The sequence below is a fragment of the Pelodiscus sinensis genome, chromosome 3 (genome assembly GCF_049634645.1).
Source record: "Pelodiscus sinensis isolate JC-2024 chromosome 3, ASM4963464v1, whole genome shotgun sequence".
NCBI classification, from domain to species: domain Eukaryota; kingdom Metazoa; phylum Chordata; order Testudines; family Trionychidae; genus Pelodiscus; species Pelodiscus sinensis.
The window spans coordinates 171,192,789-171,213,655 of NC_134713.1; the positions used below are offsets into that span (position 1 = coordinate 171,192,789).

General features: G+C 45.5%; 1 protein-coding gene across 4 annotated transcripts; it reads left to right on the plus strand.

Moving 5' to 3' along the window:
* The first annotated feature begins 859 nt into the window (after positions 1–859).
* MRPS10 (mitochondrial ribosomal protein S10) lies at positions 860–8,279 on the plus strand. 4 transcript variants are annotated; one of them, XM_075925444.1, is made up of 7 exons: positions 860–979; positions 2,963–3,027; positions 3,122–3,191; positions 4,431–4,570; positions 5,294–5,402; positions 6,078–6,167; positions 6,551–8,279. In XM_075925444.1, exons 2-7 carry the CDS (start codon positions 3,002–3,004, stop codon positions 6,635–6,637), a joined length of 522 nt encoding a protein of 173 aa, XP_075781559.1. In that variant the 5' UTR covers positions 860–979; positions 2,963–3,001; the 3' UTR covers positions 6,638–8,279. The 4 variants fall into 4 exon arrangements, with proteins under 4 accessions (XP_075781559.1, XP_075781560.1, XP_075781557.1 ...); XM_075925445.1 differs by having other exon boundaries at positions 978–1,086; XM_075925442.1 differs by lacking the exon at positions 860–979 and adding an exon at positions 1,137–1,249.
* The last annotated feature ends 12,588 nt before the right edge of the window (positions 8,280–20,867 follow it).

Consider the following 20,867-nt stretch of genomic DNA (forward strand, 5'->3'; position numbering starts at 1 on the left):
CGCGGAGCCCCAGCCGCCCACTGATTGTATGTGTTGCACCTATCGATGTTTCCAGTTTGTTTACCTCTCGGAGCCCCGGGAGCTGCTCTGTGGAGCACAGTTTGAGAAACACTGTTCTACAACTAGAACAGTGTTTCAAAGCTGTTAATGCCTTGTGGTTCTCATCACACATCCTTGGGAAGGGGGCAAGAACAATATAGTAACTCAGCAACGAAAAAGTGTAGCCTGAAAACAGCTCAGAGCCGGGAATGGAAGTTCAAGTATAATGTTTAAGTCTGGGGTGGACAGTTTATTCGATAGTTTAGCAAACGTGCCTATGCTCAGATGTTCTGTAAAGGATGAAGTGTGCGCCCCGCTATGTAATCGCTGCTTGTGTAAGACACGTCGCCTGCTTTATTTCAAATAATTCTGTATCCGTTTCAGAAGCTTGGCACGTTTGCCAAAGACTTTCTTTTTTCCCTGCCTTTTACTTTTGTTTTTCTTTGCTTGCGGGTGGAGTTAGTTTCACCCCGCACCCAAGCCGGGCTGTAGATAAAAACACACTCAAGATAATCCACAATTAACGGGCCCCTCGCCTCGCTCCCGCCAGGGGCTCTGGGGCCGCAGCCTGCTCCTGTATCCCGGCACGATCCCGCGCGCCAGTAGGGGCTGAGGCCAGGCCCGCCCTGTGACCCGTTCCTGCGCACTAGCAGCCCCCCCCCCCCCCCCCCCCGCCGCTGGGCCAGCACCGGCTCCCTGCGCGGCGCCGCGAGACACAAAGGCGCGTTCCAGGGGTCACGTTGCGGGGGGGGGGGGCGGCTCACAGCTCAGGACAAGAGGGGGCGGGGGGTTGGCTGGGCCGGCCCCTCTGTGCCGCTCCCATCGCTCAGCCTGCCCGCGGTTCCACGCCCCCCGCCCCGCTGGGCTGGACTGGGAAGATGACGCGGGAGGGACCAATGGAACGCGCCCTGCGCTGCCTGGACTGGGGGAGGGGCAAGCGGTAAGTGCGCGCTGGGGTGGGGGGAGCGGGAAACTGTTCTGCGTCACGTGGACGGCGGCGAGGTCTGGCACCTGCGCGAAAGCCGAGCGCGAGCCGCAGACTTACAGGTGCGAGGGCGAACTCTATGGTAGCAGGTTGCGAGCGGGGCCGCTCTGTATTTCCGGGTTAAGCTCTATGGTGGGGTGGCTGCCGGAAGTTTCCGGGGGAGGGGTGGGCAAGATGGCGGCATGGGGAAGGGTGAGCCGGTTGTGGCGGTTGCCGCTCTGTCAGGTACTGGGGGGGCGGGGCGCCCGCACCAGACCGATGCTCCGGTTTGCATGCTGGAGCCCTCCGATTCGCCCCCGCTCTCAGCGCGCTGGCGGACACGAGTCAGAGCCCTCTCCCTCCCCCCCCCCCCACTTGGCCGGCGCTGAGAACTGAGCGGCTGCAGCCGGCTCGCGTTCCTGGGCCGTAGAGCCCCGCAGAGCCGGGCGCCCTGAGTTGTTGGGTAGCGCCTGGGAGCCCCGCTCCTGGACCAGGCTCCCAGCCATAGGCAGAGCTGAGGCAGCCCCCCCCCCCCCCAAGTTGACAATCCGGGGTCTGAGGATGTTGAGGATTAGTTGAAATGCTTATTGGATAGTGGACTGGTCAGTTCCCCCTGCCCCTGTGCCTCCATCACCCCGGTCTCCATGGCATTTCCACAGAACCTGGAGTCACCTGGAGCCCCGGCTCCATGTGGTGCTGCAGCTTTGAAATGCTGTAGAGAACCCTGGGATCAGCTGACACCAGGCTCCATGGGGGTGCTTCTGCTTTGAAATCTACATTTCAAAGGAGAAATGCGGAAGTGCCTTTGGACTAACCAAGTAGTCAATAGAAATTCCACTGACTACTCGACTAGTAAATTAATGTATATTTATATCTTTACATGGAGCTTTATGTTAAGGGATGTGGCTTATGGTTCCAGTTAACTGGTAGCTATACTCTACACAATTGCCTTTATTTTGAACTGATATCAAGCTGGAGGACTTCTTACTCCAAATCATGGGAACCCTCATTTCATGAGGAGTAAGGGAAGTCGAAGGAAGAATGTTCTTCCTTCAACTTCATGCTGTGTAGACAGCACCAAAAAGCCGAATTAAGTTATTTCGATTTCAGCTACACAATTGATATAGCTGACGTCTTAATTCAACTTTAGCCCTGCTGTATAGCTGTACCCTTATTGTGCTAACAAAGTTAGCAAGCTTCAATTTTTGTACTGAATTCTTACTCTCAAGTGTTTTTATAATTATGGGACTTTGTAATGTTGGTAATCAATTAGTTTCTTCCCCCTTCTCTTATTTTGGCCATAATTATATATGCAGTAGATAACGAGTTCTTTTTTTTTGTATCCATGTAATGCAAAGTAATTATTAATCCAAGATTTTTTTTCCTGTGTGAGCTCATCAGATTTGCATTTCCAACACACAAACTTTAATGTGGAATTTCTGCACAGATCAAAGGAAATCTCCATATTGGTTGAGTTCTGAATCCTTCTAAAAAGATAGCTTGCAAATTAAACTAGTCATTTTATTATGTGCTTAGCTGAGGTGACATTTATTATAAATTCTAGGAGTAAATGGACTTTGTTTAGGAATCAGTGTTGTTTATTCAGGCCTGTGCATTGGAATAGCAGCTGCTGCCTTTTCATGTTCTTAATGAAGACCTTCCCAACTTGGGTCCACCTTCATTGCTGTGTTCTGTGCCATCTTTGGAGCAAGAACAAAATTCTTCTAACTAGTATGTGTTTCATTGCTCTGCACCAGCACTGTGTATGGGTTTCAAGGTACAAGAGAGCCTCGCTACAAATTGATTAATTTAATCTTTCATATGCTAATTTCTTTATGGTACGTCCAGATTTACATTTATGTATTAGTCTAGAAAACAAAAACTAGCTTTTAAATGTATATTAAGCTGATTACTTTACATTTGAAAGACGGCAGCTAATGATTTAACTCATCTTCACAGGGATCAGGAACTTTCTCTGTAAAGTACTCAAGCAGGAATATGCAAAAGGGATATAGTTTTTTTCAGTAAGTATAACATTTAAATATGAAGTCTGAAAAACCTGGAGCTCTTAATTTGCAATCACATTAAATGTGTTTTTGTCTCTCTCCTGCTAACTAGAAACAAGGACTTGTGGGTTCAGTTCTCAGGATTTCACACCGATTTACACCATCATAAGGACAAATCTTTGGTATGTGACTAAGTAGACTTTCTTATTATATGCATTACACAAACTCAGAATTATTTGTGTATAAGTGAGGGTTTTTTAATATGCAAAATCCACATTAGGAAAAGAATACTTATGAGTTGGATTATTATTCATTGAGGTCTCATTTTAATGAGGTACTAGGTTACAAACTATTTAGAATAGAAAGATAGAATTCTTGTGGGAAATCCTTTCATTTTAAAATATGTATCGTATATACTTTAAAAGGAGAAACTTTAATTCCCATTTTACTTAAACTCCTTCTGCCAGGATAAGAGCAAACATAAAATGTTTATGTATTTCTCATTAGTTGTCAATTGACAACAGTGCAGGGACTGAGAAGGTGACTCTTCTCTAGTGCCAAAGTAGTATTAGATTGGTTTTAGGGAAGAATCTGCAGCTCTTCAGTTAACTTCCATTGTTTTGAGTCCTCTTGAAAAGCCCATGCTCTCCTGTTCAAGAAAATGTATCGTACTAGCTTCTGAATGCTCAAAATTTAGAGGCCTAGTCTATGCTGGAAAAATAAGGTAGTCTAACTATGGGGTTTTTTTAGGGGGTATATGCTCAGCATAATTAAGGCAACCTAACCAACCACTGTTGCTTCCACTGTTCTTTCATAGACCAAAGTACTGCCTCTTGCAGAGGTAGATTGCCTGTACTTACAGGAGAATATAGGTCAGTGGGCTTAGTTGTGGTGCTGTAGTGTTTTAAGTGTAGCTGTACCATACGTTAGTGTTTCTCAGAGTATGTTAACTGGCTGAGGCACTTTTGTTTATTTACCGGTGCTGCGGCTATGGAACCTTGCAGCTCTATTGGCTCCATTTCACTGCTTGCAGCCAAGGAGAGCCGTGGGAAGCGGTGTGAGGCAGGCCGCTGCTTCCCGCAGCTCCCCTAGGCTGCAAACAGCGAAATGGAGCCAGTAGGAGCTGCTGGTAAATAAAGAAACTGCTGCAGCCAGTTAACAGGTTTCTCAAAGTGCTTTCGTGGACCACTTTGAGAAACACTGCCCTAAGTCATGCACTGCTCTTCTGTCCTTGACAGAATTGGTAATAAGTGGCTAATGAGCCACAGGGTGGCAGTACTATACATAAATTAGGTTAATATGACTATAGTATTTTTCCCCAGGCAGGATAGTAGGATGTATAGGATAAATGTGTATTGTATAAATTGGTTAAGGGTTATAGAGAGCTGTCACTTAACTTGTCTCTTTCTTACAAAATCTAGGTATCCATTTCAGATGAACCAGACACGTTATACAAGAAATTATCAGTTTTAGTTAAAGGTCATGATAAAACTGTGTTGGACAGTTATGAATATTTTGCAGTGCTTGCTGCTAAAGAACTTGGTATCTTAATTGAAAAAGTGTAAGTGTGTGTGTGTGTGTGACCTTGTTTGGGTTTCTACTTGTAAAACAACACTTGTTATGGAATCCATACTTCTAGAGTTTTGAGGTATGGCCAGGAGCACTTGCTGTGCAAACCTCTCAGGGTTTCAGAAGTTAAAGGCTTACTCTGAAGGTATTTTTTAACTAATTTGAAGCCACAGGGATAATATTTCCTTGAATCTCTAAATGACTTTCCTTATAAAATTTCAGGTTTTTTTTTAAAGTTGGCTTTACACAGTGTGTTTCACACATCAGTAGGATAAAATAATAGTTAAGGACCACACAGCCAAAAGCAATATCTATTACACATTCAGCACTACATTAAAGCAAGACATCCGTAAAATATCTTGCCCAGGGTTGTATTTAAGTACTTTTTCAAACTTGTAAAGACAGCATCACTGACCATGTAAGCAGTCCTATTATCATCTAGCTGAATTTAGTGGTCATGATTTTCTTCTCTGTGTCTTCTAATAATTTTGTTTATTAAGCCAAAAATGTGCCCTCCCCCCCCCCCCCAGGCGATTGTGATACCAAAATACACTGGTACTTTTCACTCTGCCTTGTTCACTTTGCAAAATACCAACTAAAGCAAAGCATTAAGTCCTGATGGGTTGTTTATAGATATGATAAACAATACTTTGATTTAAAAAGGGATTTGAATGTGATTTTAAATATGAAATAATGTGTTTAAATTGCATGTTAGACATGAACCTCCCAGGAAGATAGAACGATTCACCCTTCTAAAGTCAATACATATTTTCAAGAAGCACAGAGTTCAGTATGAAATGAGGACACATTATAGATGTCTGGAGGTGAGTGTATTGAGGAAAGAAGAGAGCTCAAATAGAACTTCATACATATGAAAATGCAATTTTGACAGTACAATTCCTGAAATCTCCATGTACTGATTTTACATTTAACTCCAGAATACAGATCTTCCTAACGCTTTTTCAATGGATACTAAAAAGAATACTTATCTTTGATGCACTTCATGCACCCTGCATTTAAAATATTATGTAGCCTTAGCCCTACTGTTCTATGTCTGTTGGGAGAAGGATATTGTTGTTTAACGTACGTGTGTACCGTGCCTAGCAAAGTAGGTCCTGACCTAGTTTAGGATGCTATGTAATTCCTAGGAGTGGCCTTTCTAAATATCAGCTGCACAAATGAAACTCTAGGTTAATCCCAAGAGGCTCTGTAAGTAAACAAAGGTGTGTGTTTCTACAGGTGCAGAATATAGGTATTAGGTAAACTCCTGATTTTTGGAGTGCTTGCTCCTACTTACTGTGAAGTTTGAGTGCACAAAGATTATGCTAATTCTTTGCCTATGATGAAAGGAAGGTTGAATCCTTTGCTATGTGTTCTAGCTTCTCTGACTTTGAGGAAATTTTCCCATCAATGCATGTGCCTATTTCATTATACAGCAATATACTAATAACAGAAAATATGGCTACTTTTATTTCAAAACACTTTCTGTGTTGTTTTAGTTAAAACATTTAACTGGCAGTACAGCTGATGTCTATTTGGAGTACATCCAAAGAAATTTACCAGAAGGGGTTGCCATGGAAATAAAAAAGGTATAATTGAGTTGCTTTCTTGAATTTCAAATAGAGTTATGGATGAGTCTAGTTTTAAGATGAATCAGATGACAAATGGCAGCCATTGATGTCTGCTGGGACTATCATCAAGTGTTGTCTCTGAAATGACACTCTGGATTGGGGAGAAGAGGAGTTTTCTGGGGAGCAAGGGATCCAAATAGTAGGAAACACAAGATGAAGACGAGATGGAAGCTTTTTTTTAAAATGGCTTCTACCAGTTGTTCTTTTTTCAGTATCTAAATAAGTATTTGTAATTTGATATAGGTAAATATGAATACAGCAAGATAATTTATTCGGAATGAGGGAGTTTGTCACATCCAAGGTGCAGATTGGTAGATATAATTGTTTGCTTTGTTTTGTAGACCAAATTAGAGAAGCTACCTGAACATATTCAGAAGCCAGTTTGGGACAAGCTACCTTCGGTAGAAGAAACTGCAAGCACATCATGAGCTGTTCATGTACTAAAGCTCTTCTATGCCTGTTAACATCAGTTCAGTCTCTGCCTGTTCATATTTAAAAAACACAGCATCTTAACAGGCCCTCAATCCAATGTCAAACCCTGTCTTAATTTTTTTACAAAGTGAGCATGAGACAGGTCTCTTGCTTCCCTAATTATCAGCAAGTGTGGATCCCAGCCCATTAGCAGAAAGACTGAAGTGCTGTGAAAATGTTTTGACTATCTTTTTCTTTGTTCAAAGTCCTATGTAGCCAAAATGATTAATTTAAAATGAACAGTAATAGTTTATTTGTGCATAAACAACACAGGATTTATGAATGTACTGTCACTGAGGTTGCTATGTGAAGCACATATCTTGAAGTTCTTACATGACTCAAAGTATTTTTTGCTGGGGTAGTCTCCTGAAAAAAGGATGGCAAGAAAGGGACCCAAGGTCAGACACAAACTTGGGTGGAACAGGGGCTGGAGCACAGTCCTCTTGAAGGTCCAGGCTCACCACTGAACCAGGGAAAAAACTTGGATCAAGCCTATCTCATTCCCTGCTTTGCCTCTGCTACTCCAACAGGAACACTTTGATCCACCAGCCCCCACAGCAGCAGATCCTGCATCCCATGATAGCCAGTCTGCCTGCCCCTAAATTCAGAAAGCTGTTGGTTAGAGGTAACTCAGTAGAGGTCAAATTCAGGGAGAGTGATAGTCAGTTGGAGTAGGGCTGTGCTGTACCTAATGGCCTGGCTTTCTCCTGGGATGCTCTGGTCCTTATTTTGAAACTGACATGCTGTGGGGGAGGAAGGCAGGTCAGGGTCAATGGCCAGATGCACTTGCTGTGCAAATGAGCCCATCCCCAACCCCAGGGGCATTGTGCTTAGGGGACTATGATTCTGTAACCACAGAGCTTTTGAAGGAGATTGGTGCACCTAGGACAATATGCGAATCCTGCAGGTCACAGCTTATCACTCTCTCTCTAACTTGGGACCCTTTTCAGTGCTGGGGCTGGTCCCATCCTTCCTGAACCCCTGATCCATGCACAGCTCAGCAGGCAGGAGACAAGACTGCTTCCCTACCCCCCAACTCTAAAATCTGTGTGGGATGAAGGGAGAAGCTGAGAGGACATTCTTCTAGGTGTATCGGTGCATTTAGAAAAGACTGGCTGATTCCCTGGGCAGCCTCCTGCTACTCTTAAGACAGAATAGGTGACTCTTCTCTGAGAACCCTCCTCTGGTTCTCAAGGCATGGGACCCTCTGGGTATTGCTCAATTAAATCAGGCAGATGTCTTGCTTGAAGTTTCAATTCCTTCCCCTCTCCCTGAAGGAGGAAGAGCCCAACATTGCATGAGACTTTCCAGACCAAGGAGACTCCAGTGGGATGCCAGTTAGCAGTTCAGGCTAGAAATTGGATCTTCCAGTTTCCTTTCCAAGCCTCCGCAGTGTAAAATTGCCTTCCAGCCCTTTTCATCAGGCTCACCTCCAATCTATATTGGAGCATGTTTATGTCTTGGGATTCTGCCATCAGGTTGCCTAGCCTGGTATCCAGGCATTTTGCAAAAACCTTGTGCAGAACCTACAATGGAAGGGAGAGCTGGGGCTACACCTGCCACAGGATAGTAAGGTGTGTGAAACCCTGCTGAGACCCCGAACACATTGGCTGTGTCTAGACTGGCAAGTTTTTCCGCAAAAGCACTTGCTTTTGCGGAAAACTTGCCAGCTGTCTACACTGGCCACTTGAATTTCTGCAAGAACACTGACCATCTCATATAAGAAATCAGTGCTTCTTGCGGAAATACTATGCTGCTCCCGTTCGGACAAAAGTAGACAGCTCAGATTTGTTTTGCACAAAAAAGCCCCGATCGCGAAAATGGCGATTGGGGCTTTCTTGCACAAAACCGCGTCCGTGCCAATCTAGACGCTCTTTTCCACAAATGTTTTTAACGGAAAACTTTTCCGTTAAAAGCATTTGTGAAAAGTCATGCCAGTCTAGACGTAGGCATTCTGGCCTCTCTCAGGCACATCCAACTGCGGGCTTTATCCCTGGTCATTTCTTGTTTTTCTGGACTAGACAGTTTAGAAAATTTCAGACTGCATTGGTGCTCAACCCCATGAAACAACCCTTTTTCCTCCACAAAGTGCTTTAATGCCCATTATCTTTAACACTCAGACTCAATTCTGCCAGGAGTTACAGAAGCCTCTCTTTGCATTGGACAAAGACCCATGAAGTATAGAGAAGGGAAATGACCAGTGTGATGATACAGCCAGAGAGAAAAGCCAATGATTCTCACTCTAATCAACAGACAGCAAACCCCACAAAGGCAGGGATAAAGCATGGAAATTGAGATGGTGAGAAAATTTTATTTGAAATAGTTTTCTGTTGGAAAATCCCATGAATATTCAACAAATTTTGTTTTTTGAAATCATGAATCAATTTGGATGAGAATTCTTTGCAAAAATCTATTTTTACAAAACAAAAGCATCTTCTGTTTGTCAAATACCATTAAATTGTCTCATCACAAATGGAGATTCAAAACCAACATAAGTTACTTCAGTCTGAGCTTAATAGTTGCTTCTCACAATAATCTAAATATAATAAAATACCAATTAAAATTGACAAACAGCAAAGCCTATTTATCACATTTTATTGAGACAGTGGCCAGACAAGATCATCAAGAATTTGGATAATCAGGAAAGTGCGAGGCTGCATTGCCATCTAGAGGTCACAGGAGAAATTGCCTGCTTCTGTACCTGTATGCACTGTTTATTGGGTTAACATGGAAACCATAATGGAAGGTTGGAAAAATGGGATTCTACTACACTACCCTTAATTTGTACTCAACGTGATAAAATACCTCATATTATACACTGTTACTAGTGTCATATCTCCCTAATCTCTCTCAGCCATGAGACAGGTAGGAGAGGCTTGTTATACCTAAATGTCAGGGAGAAAGGAAGGCAGAGACAGGTGAAGGTCTTGTCTTCAGTTACATGGTCAGGGGCAGCATAGGAAATGGGACCCAGAAGCTGTAACTTTCACACTAACTATCAATCTGGAAAGTGTCAGAGGGGTAGTCTTGCTAATATCTGCTAAAACAATGAGGAGTCCTGTGGCACCTTAAAGACTTAACAGATTTATTAGGGTAGAAGCTTTCATTGGTAAAACGCACTTCATCAGAAGAATGGAGTGGAAATAACGGGAGGGATACACATAAGGGAAAAGTTGCTTGTATTAATGAAGCTAATCAAGTAGGGGTGGAAGTGGGTAATTCACAGCATTTGCTATGGAGATGTGACTATCCAGAGGGGAAATTGCCTTTGTAATGTGTTAACCAGTTGAGATCTGTATTCAATTCTAAATTGATAGTGTTGAATTTGCAAATGAATTCCAGTTCAGCTGTCTCCCTTTGTAATTGGGTTTTGAAATTCTTTTTTAAAAGGAAGGCTGCTTTCAAATCTACAAATAAACGTCCAGGGAGGTTAAAGTGTTCCCCTATAGCAGTGGTTCTCAACTTTTTTTATACTGTGGACTGGCAAATTCATTCAAAGACAGCTAGTGGACTGGCACTGAAATGTTTGCATTTATGTGTTATGATAATTTATTTGCATATTTGTTATGGTAATTTTAGACCATGGTATATCAGGCAAATCAAAGGAGGGGGGACATGATGGTTAACAAGAATTTGAAAAACTGCTGTGCGCACACATTTAAAAAAAAAACAATAAAATAGTTGCTAATACTTGTTAAAGTGTTCTCCAGTCCAAACCTGTTGTCTCAATTGCAGCAGAATTAAAGAGGCAGTAGCTAACCGGTCTGACAGTGCTGACACATACTATATTTTCATATTTTCACATTCATATTTTCCTATGCACTTAAAGCATAATGATGATGCATGTGCATGCTGGCTGGGAGCAGTTGGAAGCCAGGGGGAGGCTCCCACCAAGCAGGAGGGAGACTTGGGTCACAGGCAGCCACAATTGTGCAGTGCTTGGTCCCAGCAGTCAGGGCAGCTGCCCTTCACGCAGTGGTTGGCCCCCGTGGCTGGGGCAGCTGCTCTCCATGTGGCGATTGGCCCCAGCATCTGGGGCAGCTGCCCTCCACATGGCCCCACCAGCCAGTTTGCATAGCGACCACCAGAGCTGGAACTGAGGCCAGCTGTCCCAGTAGGGACAGCCTCACCATGGCCCCGGCTCTAGCCTCAGCACAACACCTGGTTGCCAGCTGCACCACTCACCCTGCTGCTGCATGGGGAAGTGGGCGGGAAGTAAATTTTTTGTGCACATGCAGCAAGGGCCAATTAAAAACTGGGGCATAGTCTGGCAATGTGCTGCAGCCCAGCAGATGGGTTTGTGGTCCGCCGCCGGTCCACGGTCCAGTGTTTGGGAACTGTTGCCCCAAGGATTATGTGTGTTACCGTTCCTGATGTCTGATTTTGTGTCCATTTATCCTTTGGTGCGGAGACTGTCCGGTTTGGCCAATATACACAACCGAGGGGCATTGCTGGTACTTGCAGGGGTGGCAGGTTTGTATAATTTTTGGTGGTGCCCCATTAGCCACACCTCTGACCCCTGTTAACCATGCCCCGACCCCCATTAACCAGGCCTCTGAAGGTAACAGGCTCAGGGCAAGATGGACACATGACCAGAAGTAAAAGGTGTCATGTCACCCCTCTCAAAGGACTTTTCCCACCATCCTCCTACAAACAGGGATTAGTTTGGCCCCCACCAAACCCCCCTCATGTAACTATCCTGCAATTGCATTAACTCAATGTGTATGACATTAACTCGGGGGCAGAGAGGCTGGGGGAAGTGTTCCCTCTAAGGCTATGTCAACACTCGCGGCTACTTGCGCAAGTATGGCCGTTCTTGCGCAAGAACCCACAGAGTATCCACACTGCCTGCCTGCTCTTGCGCAAGGAAATTTATAGTACGGCGTGGTAAGAGAGGGTGTCCTGCGCAAGAGCGACGCTCTTCTCTAACAGGTATAAGCTCTCTTGTGCAAGAGGCAGTGTGGATGCTCAGCAGGGATTTCTTGCGCAAGAAACCCCTATGGCTAAAACGGCCATCGGAGCTTTCTTGCGCAAGAGAGTGTCCACACTGCCATGGACAGCGGTGGATTTATGGCAGGTCGAGTGGGGCGGCTGCCCCGGGCCCTGCACTTCCCGAGGCCTTGCGCATGCGCCGTGTCAAAGGAGGGGCCCCGCGGCGCTGCCCTTGGCCCTGCAGCACTCTCATCCGCCCCTGGCCATGGATGCTCTTGTGCAAAAGCACAGCTCACACATGGCAGTGTGGACGTGTTCTTGCGCAAGACTTCTTACACAAGAACTCTTGCGCAGGAAGTCGCCAGTGTAGACATAGCCTAAGAGTTTCCTCCCATGAGCAGAATGGATTCTGTGTTGTGCACCAGTACTGAGTTCATGTGGCTTGTTTGAATGTGCTACTGTGGCACCAAAGTTAATAAATATTTTATAAACCTTTACCATTTATCTCTGCTGCCATGTCTCCTCCCCTTGCTCCATCAGCTCCCCTGGTGCCTGCTGCCCCCCCCAACTTCTCACCCTCCTCTGCTGTCCTGACTCCTGCTCTTCTCACTGCCCTCAGCCCTCCTGCGACCTGCCCCCCTCCACCAGCCCTCCTCTGCCCCCTGTGCCCACTCTCCAGTAGCCCCACTTTGATCATGTGAGCTACCTCTCTTCATCCCCTCTTCTAACACGTTCCTCTACACACCTGCCCTGCCTCCTTTCCCTGGTGTTGTCTGCCCTTCTGCTTCACCCCCAGAATCTCCTGGCACCTGCACCTTCCCTTAGCACTGCACCCTCCTGGTGCCTCCCCCTTCCCTTACTGCCCCTGCCCCCTTTGCCCTCTTTTTCCCTGATGCCCACCCCCTCACCACTCTCTGCCCCCGTTCCTTTCATGCCCTCTGTGCCCTCACACGTCTTGCTTCATCCTCACCTTTCTCATGCCCACCCCTTCTTTCAAGCCTTCTCCCAGCACCTCCTCCTTCCCCTCCCCCCTCTAGCGCCCAATGCCCTTACTTTCTCCTCTCCCAGCATCACCCTGTCCCCCCTCCCACTGCCACCTCCCCTCCTGCCCTTTTCCTCATTGTCTGCACTTGATCCCATGTCATTTGTCTCTCCTCCATGCTGTCCCTTGGTATCTTCCCCTTTCTTCCCCGTCCCCCTCCGCACAAGCCTCTTCCTCCCCCATCCCTTCTATTTTCCTCTTCCCCCTCTGCACAAGCCCCTTCCTCCCCCACCCCTTACCTTTCCCCCTCCTCCTTCCCCTCTGCACAAGTCCCTTCCTACCCCTCCGCTTACTGTTCCCCTTACCTTACCTTCTGCTTTCCACTTTGCGGGGCCAGAGTCTGCGCTCGGGCCTCAGAAGTCCCCGGACTCCGAACCCGGAGCCAAGCTGCGCATCGCAACACCGCGCCGAGCAGTTTTAAAGTCCCGGGCTGTGATGTCACATCACACCCGGGCATCTCCCCGCTTATCAGTAAACACCATGCATGGCAGTAGCAGCCGGCAAATGGGAGCTGGACTGAAAGCTGCGCATGGACGGAACGGGACAGGCTGGGGCCGGGGCGCTTTGGGATGAGGGGATGCTCTGGGGCCGGGGTGGGAGGATGCGCAGGGATGGGACCAGCAGGTGGGGGTCGGGGCCCGCTCCAGGGAGGGCCGGGGGAAAGACCCAGCTCCAAATATTGCTGGAGCAGGGCCCCCGGCTCTGAATATTGATGGAGCATGGGCACCATGAGCCCATATAACTCGCTGCCCATGGGTACTTGATGGCATATATCACATTAGTGCAGGGTGGGCAAATACCAGCCCATGGGCTGGATCCTGTCTGCCAAGGTTTGCCACTGGTGGGCCACCTATTTACCTGTATCTCTGCAGGTATGGGAGATCATAGCGCCTGTTGGGTAGCCATCCCCAGCCAATGGGAGCTGCAATTGCCCATACCTGCAGAGCTGCAGGTAAATATAGTGGCAGCAACCCACCATGGGCTAACTTTGGTGAACTGCCACCATTTTTTTGCCCACCCCTCTGTAAGTGGATGTGCAGTGTGGATTATGTGATTAGGTCCTGTGATAGTGTCGCTTGCATAGATATGTGGACAAAGTTGGCAACAGGGTTTGTTGCAGGGATAGGTTACTGGATAAGTGTTTCCGTGGTGTGTTGTGTGGCTGCTGATGAGTATTTGCTTCAGATAGGGGGGACTGTCTGTAGGCAAGGACTGGCCTGTTTCCCAAGGTCTGTGAGAGTGAGGGATCATTTTCCAGGATTGATTATAGATTGTCAATGATGCACTGAAGAGGATTTAGCTGGGAGCTGTAGGTGATCACCAGTGGTGTTCTGTTATTTACCATTGTTGAATCTGTCCTGAAGGAGGTGATTTCTGGGTACTCGTCTAGCTGTCAATCTGGAATATCACATATTGAATGATCAGAATGAAGTGATCTCACATGAGCTACAGATCAACAACCATTCCTAGTGATTATTCAGCAGGTATTTTAGAAGAACTAGAACACAGAATCAGAAACTGCTCAGAAACAATCAATGGCAAGAAGCAGAACAATTCCCCCAAGCAAATGATTGGATCTGGCTTCTTTGCTAACCCTTGATCAACAAAATCCTGAGTCTCCTCCCTACCACTAACTGCCCAGCTCAACCAATCAGCAGAGCATCTGAGAAGCGGGAGTGTGAAGTGTGCCCCAGATGGGCCAGGGATGGCTTAGGTCACTTGTGGGGATTACTCTCAGAACACTCTTCCTGTTCCTTCTGTTTGTGAGGGATTCCCACCACAAGGGCTGGAGAACAGCTCCCTCTTCACCAGTGGAGGGAAGGAAGCAGGGGAAGGGAAAACCAAAATCAAAAAAAGACAAACCCTGATGTCCCCCGTGATTCTAAGGGAAAAGACCTAGCTGGGGAAAAAAATTCCTCCACCTTGGGAGATTGTTTTTATCTATATTTTGTTTTTATACCGCAGATATTAGTAAAGTACATTATTCTAAAACCACTTTGAGATATAAATACAAGTTCACTATGCACTATACTGAATGCATATAGATGAGGATTGAGGTCAGACCCTGTCCATAGTTGGCCTAACAAAAATCAGACAGTAATGATTTTGGGCCTTTATAGTCTTGGAAAGAATAGGAACCAGTGACGGAGAGGTGATAGACTCCAACTCCATCCTTCTATCATAAAAATAATAAGCCTTTTACTTTCAGTAGTGGGGTCTAGTGAGTTTTACAGCAAGGGGCAGATACATTTGGGCTCTATATAAGAATGTCAGAATGGCCAGACCAACGGTCCATCTAGCCCAGTATCCTGTCGTCCAACTGTGGCCAATTCCAGGTGCTTTGGAAGGCATCAACAGAAAAGGATTCGTCAAATGATCCAGCCTCTGTCACCCTGTGACATAGTGGGGGGTACCTTGCTGGTTGCTATGCTGGGCAGTGGGTTGTGAGTGACCTCCACTGGCTGCTGGCTGCAGCACAGCCCAGCAGAGCAGGGGATGAGTCATTATGCAAGGGGGCTTCAAACCTGTCTGACAAGTTATCTCCCAGGGAGCGGAACAATGGGAAGAAGGGGAATGGAGCTCTGGCTGGGGGCATGGCTGGAAGTGAGTGAGTTAGGTTTCTGGCTGGTATCATGGAGGAAGCAGCCTAGGCAACGGGCTGGGATTTAGAGGCTCAGGCTCCCCCATCTCAAGGGGGGCTGAGGCATCCAAGGCCTGCCCTGTAACCAGATTACAACTGTGCTGTGCTGTATCCTGGAGAAGCAATAAACTCCCTCTATTCTACTGGCTGCTGGAGTCTGTCCGTGCCGTTACAGGGGTGCAGAAGATGGGAAAACCCCAATGCGCTGTCACACACCCATTCTGGGAAACAAAAGCTAGGGACACTATTCCTGCCCAATCTGGCTAGTAGACATTGATGGACCTATCCTCTTTGAACTTATTTTGTGCTTATTGGAACCCTGTTACAGTTTGGGTCTTTCCACCATCTCCTGGCAAAGTATTCCACAAGTTGTCTGTGAAGAAATAATTTGTTTTAAATCTGCTGCCTATGAATTTAATTTAATTTTTGTTATTTACTCCATCACTAACACAACACATTTCCTTATTTTATTCTTCCACACAATACATGATTTTCTAGACTGCTAACATATCCCCCATCCTTTACTCATTTCTTTTCCAACCTGAAAAATCCCATTCTTGTTAATCTCTCATCATATGGAAGCTGTTCCTCACCCCTAATCATTTCTGTTGCCCTTTCAGTACCTTTTCCAAATCTAATATATCTTTTTTTTTAAATTGGGTGACCAAATCTGCATACAGTATTCAAGATGTGGGCATACCATGACTTTATAGAGAGGCAATATGATCTTTTCTTATCTATTCCTTTCCTAATGATTCCCAGTTTTCTGTTAGTTTTTAAATTTTTAGACTGCCACTGCACATTGAGCAGATGTTTTCAGAGAACTATCCACAATGATTTAAAGATCTCTTTCTTGAGTGGTAACAGCTATTTCAGACATCATTTTTGTGTGAATAGTTGGGATTATATTTTCCATGTCCATTACTTTGCATTTCCCAGCACTGAATTCCATCTGCCATTGTGTTGCCCAATCACCCAGTTTTGTGAGATTTCTTTTTACCTCTTTGCAGTCAGCTTTGGACTTACTACAAAATTACTCAAAATAGTTATCTGAAATTTTTGTCACCACCCCTTTTTCAAGAACACAACAATACCAGCAGCACAATAATCATTGCTACTCCCTCCCATCTCTTAAGTACCTGGCAATGTTTTCATGATGCTCTAATGATCCTTCAATTACTAGAATGACTAGTCTTTTGTTATTCTTAATCACCTCCCTCCTTCTTTTTATAACAAACTCCTGCAAGCAGCTCAAACTCTGTTGCATTTAAGAATTGCCTCTGTAGCTAGTGTGTACAGCTTTAAGCAGACCTAAAATAAGAAATCCAGGGGTTCAAACTTTCAAAGGGGTCTATTCCTTCCTCCCCCTTCTGGGGGCACCTATGGCTGGAGGAGGTAATGTATTTAATATGATTCGAACAAGATCTTGTTTTGAAGTTGCTTTTAGATTTAAGATGATCAACTCCTGTGCTAGAGATTCTCCTTTATCTGCTGGGCTGCACCCCACCTTCCTTAGTATATGGATTTTTCTAGGACATATGTAGCCTTCAGCACAAAAGACTGCCAATCTAGGGCCCAATTCTGCAAGCCTCTAATTCGAAAAGCCTTTATGTCAGCAGTCCATTTGCTGTACTTTCATGAGTGTTTGGAAGATTAGGTCTTAGTCAGCTTAGAATAGGTTTAGATTATTTCTTCTTTTAGATCTAAATGAGGATCAGAAGTAACACTGTATTAACCTTGAAGGATACTATAGTTCCAGATTGCAATAGCATATTTCACATACGACTAAGGAAACCCCTAGTATTAGTATTTACTAATTAAGGGCCTCTTCCTGCACCTGCTGAAGTCAAAGACAGTTTTACTATTTTCTTCAGGGAGAGCAGGATCAGCCCTTATTGGATGATGTTTGAGCAGGAGCACTAGAACTGAGCTTCTGGAAGTGTATCCATTATATCTCATTATTTTCAGAGTTTTTATTATTCATCTTTTTAAAAATAAATTATGTGCAAATTGGCAAAAAAGGTTTTAGCTTCAAAACAATAATAAAAAAACTGAAAGAAAATCATTTTAGCCATTTTAAAACTGCCAGAGTTTAAATTATCCATTGATCCAGTCTGGAATGTTTGGATTTGGATCCAACGTCCAGGAATGTTCAGGATTTGGGTTCAGGCTCATCTCAATAGGTGATTTGGAGACAGCATCTGCTCTGTCTCTAGATCTTGCACACTATTTACAATATTACTGTATATATTATGTAAAGTGTGGGAGGCAAAGTTCTGATTTGGATATAAAACTGTCAGGTAAAACTGTCAATTTCTTACCTGAATGAAATGAAAATAGGTGCCTTGTCTTTTTATTTGGCATCAGGTGTTTGAGGTCTTTGGCTGAACTCGGGGCACATTTCTAGCTTTTCTCCACAAACCATGAGACCTAAACCTTTGCTCACACATGTAGGCCTCACTTGGGCTACTCATTCATATAGCTTAATGGGAAGACTTGCATGAGTAAGGACTACTTCCTTGAGAAAAAGCTGCAGTATCGCACTGAAGACATCCATAATAGAATTGGAAGTAGTCTGCTCTCATGGTACCAAAATACTTAAAGGAATGATAGTAACTCAGATGCCAGTGTGCTCATCAGCTGTGACAAATGGTACAAATTAAGTTTTATATTGTAATATATGAGGTGGTACTATAACAAACTCCATTCATAACAATACAAAAAGGCCAATGCTAGATGCCACCTGTAGTGCACAGTTCTTGGTAATGTAATTGACTTGTTTTTGTTTGCATGCCTTGATCAGCAGCAAAATATGATGTTGATATTGATTAAGTTAACATTAGGTTTCAGAGTTAATATCCACAGAGATAAATGGGGATTCTTCACATCTTATTCAGCAGGTGTCTCAAATCTGCAGTCTGAGCGTTTCCCCAATCCAACCCTCACACATGGTTCCCAGCAACACCTAGGCCCAAGCACCCACTGGCTGCAGAGAACACTGTTAAGTCCAAGAAGTTGCTCTGGCTGCCTCTGCCACAATGTGAACTGCTCTGGCCAGGGAATCTCCCACTTTGACATGCTTCTACAGCCAGTGGGTTTTGCCTTTCAGTTAACCCCAGGCTGGGGTGAAAATCCCAGCACAAGGATGCAGATGTTAATTATCATGGGTGGGAAGGCAGGGGCCTATCATGAAGATACAGATGTTAGGGGGGACAGGGAGATTCCAGTGCAAGCATGTGGATGTTAGCAAGGGGGCATCCCAAAGTGAGAATATGAGGGTGTCAGAGTGAGCACTCAGTTTCATGTCTTTTTTAGGATCCTGGTCTCCATTTGGGTTCTTAGTGAAATACACTTGGGAATCTTTTTATTTGGCACCAGGTGTTTGAGGTCTTTGGCTGAACTCGGGGCACATTTTCTAGCTTTTCTCCACAAACCATAAGACCTAAAGTCTTTCTTTAAAAAAAAAAAAAAAAAAAAAAAAAAAGGCTGGAATTCTCTTCTAATACCATGCACCAACAAACAAGCATAATCTATTAAGTCAGAGCAATCACAATTGATAGCCATGAGGCATCGGGTTGTGAAGTTCCCAAATTTGTCTTAATTCTAATAAAGGGCTTTTCAGAAAAAAATTAAAAAAGCCCCAATTGTCAGGAGGCTTGTGATATCAGGAGAGTTGGCAACGCTGATACCAGTTTCACAGCTTACACCTAAGGACGGGTCGGTTCTGCACATACCTCCCCTGGCCACAAAGACGTGCTGGCAGCAACATGGAACTAGCAGCAGGAAGCCACTCTGGCTCCGCTGCACTGCTGGTGTTGGCGATAGAGGCCCCCAGCGGGTTTTAAATAACCCAAAGGTGGCAGGTGGGGCAGGAGTGTGCAGGCCACCAGGAAGGGTCAGGGGACGTGTGTGTGTGGGGGGGGGAATGTGCACAGACCTCCCCCCCCCACCCTCCTGGAGCTTTGCCAGAGGAATTGCCCACTGGCCCGCTAAGAGGATTTAAGGACTGACAATGGCCCTAAGGTAAACTGAGTTTGAGACCCCTGTTACACAGCTATTGTTTCATGCTAACTGAACACTCTGACATTTCTGACTTGGTTTACATACAGTTCACATCATGAAGGTTTTGTATGCAACTATATGGTCTACATATTCTGTGGGTTTTTTAAACAAAGGTTTGGAGTGAATAAAGTTAGAGCTCCGTGCTTTGCTCACATGCTGCTGTGAGCTTGTTCAGTCTGAACTCTTAGCATACATCTGGAGAAAATGTATGCTAATATAACATTATGGTTGAGATTCTACATGTACAAAGTCCCAATGCAGAGAGCAAAGCAGCAGGCTATTGGCATTCCCTCTGCTTGCCCTAATCACATACTGTGTATATGCACCCATACAGAGTAACTAAAACCAGTGGGGTTTTGTATATCATTTAGGCTAATGAAAGATTAATAGAAAATGCAGGAAAATAAACATATGTAGAATTTCTATGGAGCTTAGTAAAGAAACCAAAGGACTGGGAAAAGCAACGGACATTTATTATTTGAAGAATGAGTATGTTAGCACAAATCTGAACTACAATGCTGGATGTGTTGATTCATACTGATCCTTTTGGCAATTTAAAACTCTGTATGGTTTTCCAGCGAAGCTGGGAAATATGTAACCAATGATAAATTCTGTATTATACTATTTATTGCTTCATATTTTGGCTGCAAGGCAAAGTAGAGAGCGGTGGCTGTTACCCAGAGGTATGGCTGGCAGATACGATAGGCAAGAGAAGGGTAAGTATTCCCTGCTGCCAACCCTGCACTGGACACCTAGGCTGTGTATGCCCTGACACTTCACCACACCCTCTCCCCACTTTTGAATTCTGCACTGCTCATCCATCCCTGCTCTGGGGCAAGCCAGCAGGAGGCCAGTCAGGGGTGTCTGTCAGGTGAGTGAGGCAGCTTAGCCAGGCGCTGCCCAGTGCTGGAGCATTTGGTAGTTTGGGTGAGGGTCAGTGCCTTGGCCCAGTGCTTGGGAAGTGGGAAGCTTGGAACAGCATGGGAGCAGGCCTGGTGGCTCTCCCCACTACTGAGACTAATCCATTGCTTGGGGGCTGGCACACGAGCCCGGAACTTCAGCCCAGCGCTGGGACTTTCGGGCTGGTAGCTCTGCCTGCCCCTGGAGCCAGCCCAGCTTAGCTGGTAGATAGTGGCTTTTGGGGTGGAGAGGCAAGCGGTTCAGCATGCACTCAGCAGGGGGAGGAACTTGGACCAGTGCTAGGATTGGGCTGATGTTTGAGGGGCTGGCATCTTGGCCTGGCACTGGAATCTCATCTGAGGTTGGAGTGGACTTGACCCAGTGCTGGGGCCTGGCCTGTGGCTTGGAATGGCAGGGAGAGGCAAGGTGGGGCTGCTCCAGTCATGGGGAGGACCCTTCAGAGCTCCTCCTATTTAGGCAGGGGGAGTTACAGTAGTTCTGGTGTGTGGGAACAGGGTCTTGTGCAGAACGGTGGGGCTGGCAAGCTAGCCTCCTCAAAGCAGGGGTTCACTCACTGTCCAGCCCCAGCCATCTTGGTAGCTCACCCCAG

Coding starts and splice junctions, on each gene's coding strand:
- MRPS10 (XM_075925442.1), top strand. CDS start 1,154: ATGGTGGGGTGGCTGCCGGAAGTTTCCGGGGGAGGGGTGGGCAAGATG. Junction 3,192..4,430: donor ATCATAAGGACAAATCTTTG/GTATGTGACTAA, acceptor TACAAAATCTAG/GTATCCATTTCAGATGAACC. Junction 5,403..6,077: donor CACATTATAGATGTCTGGAG/GTGAGTGTATTG, acceptor GTGTTGTTTTAG/TTAAAACATTTAACTGGCAG.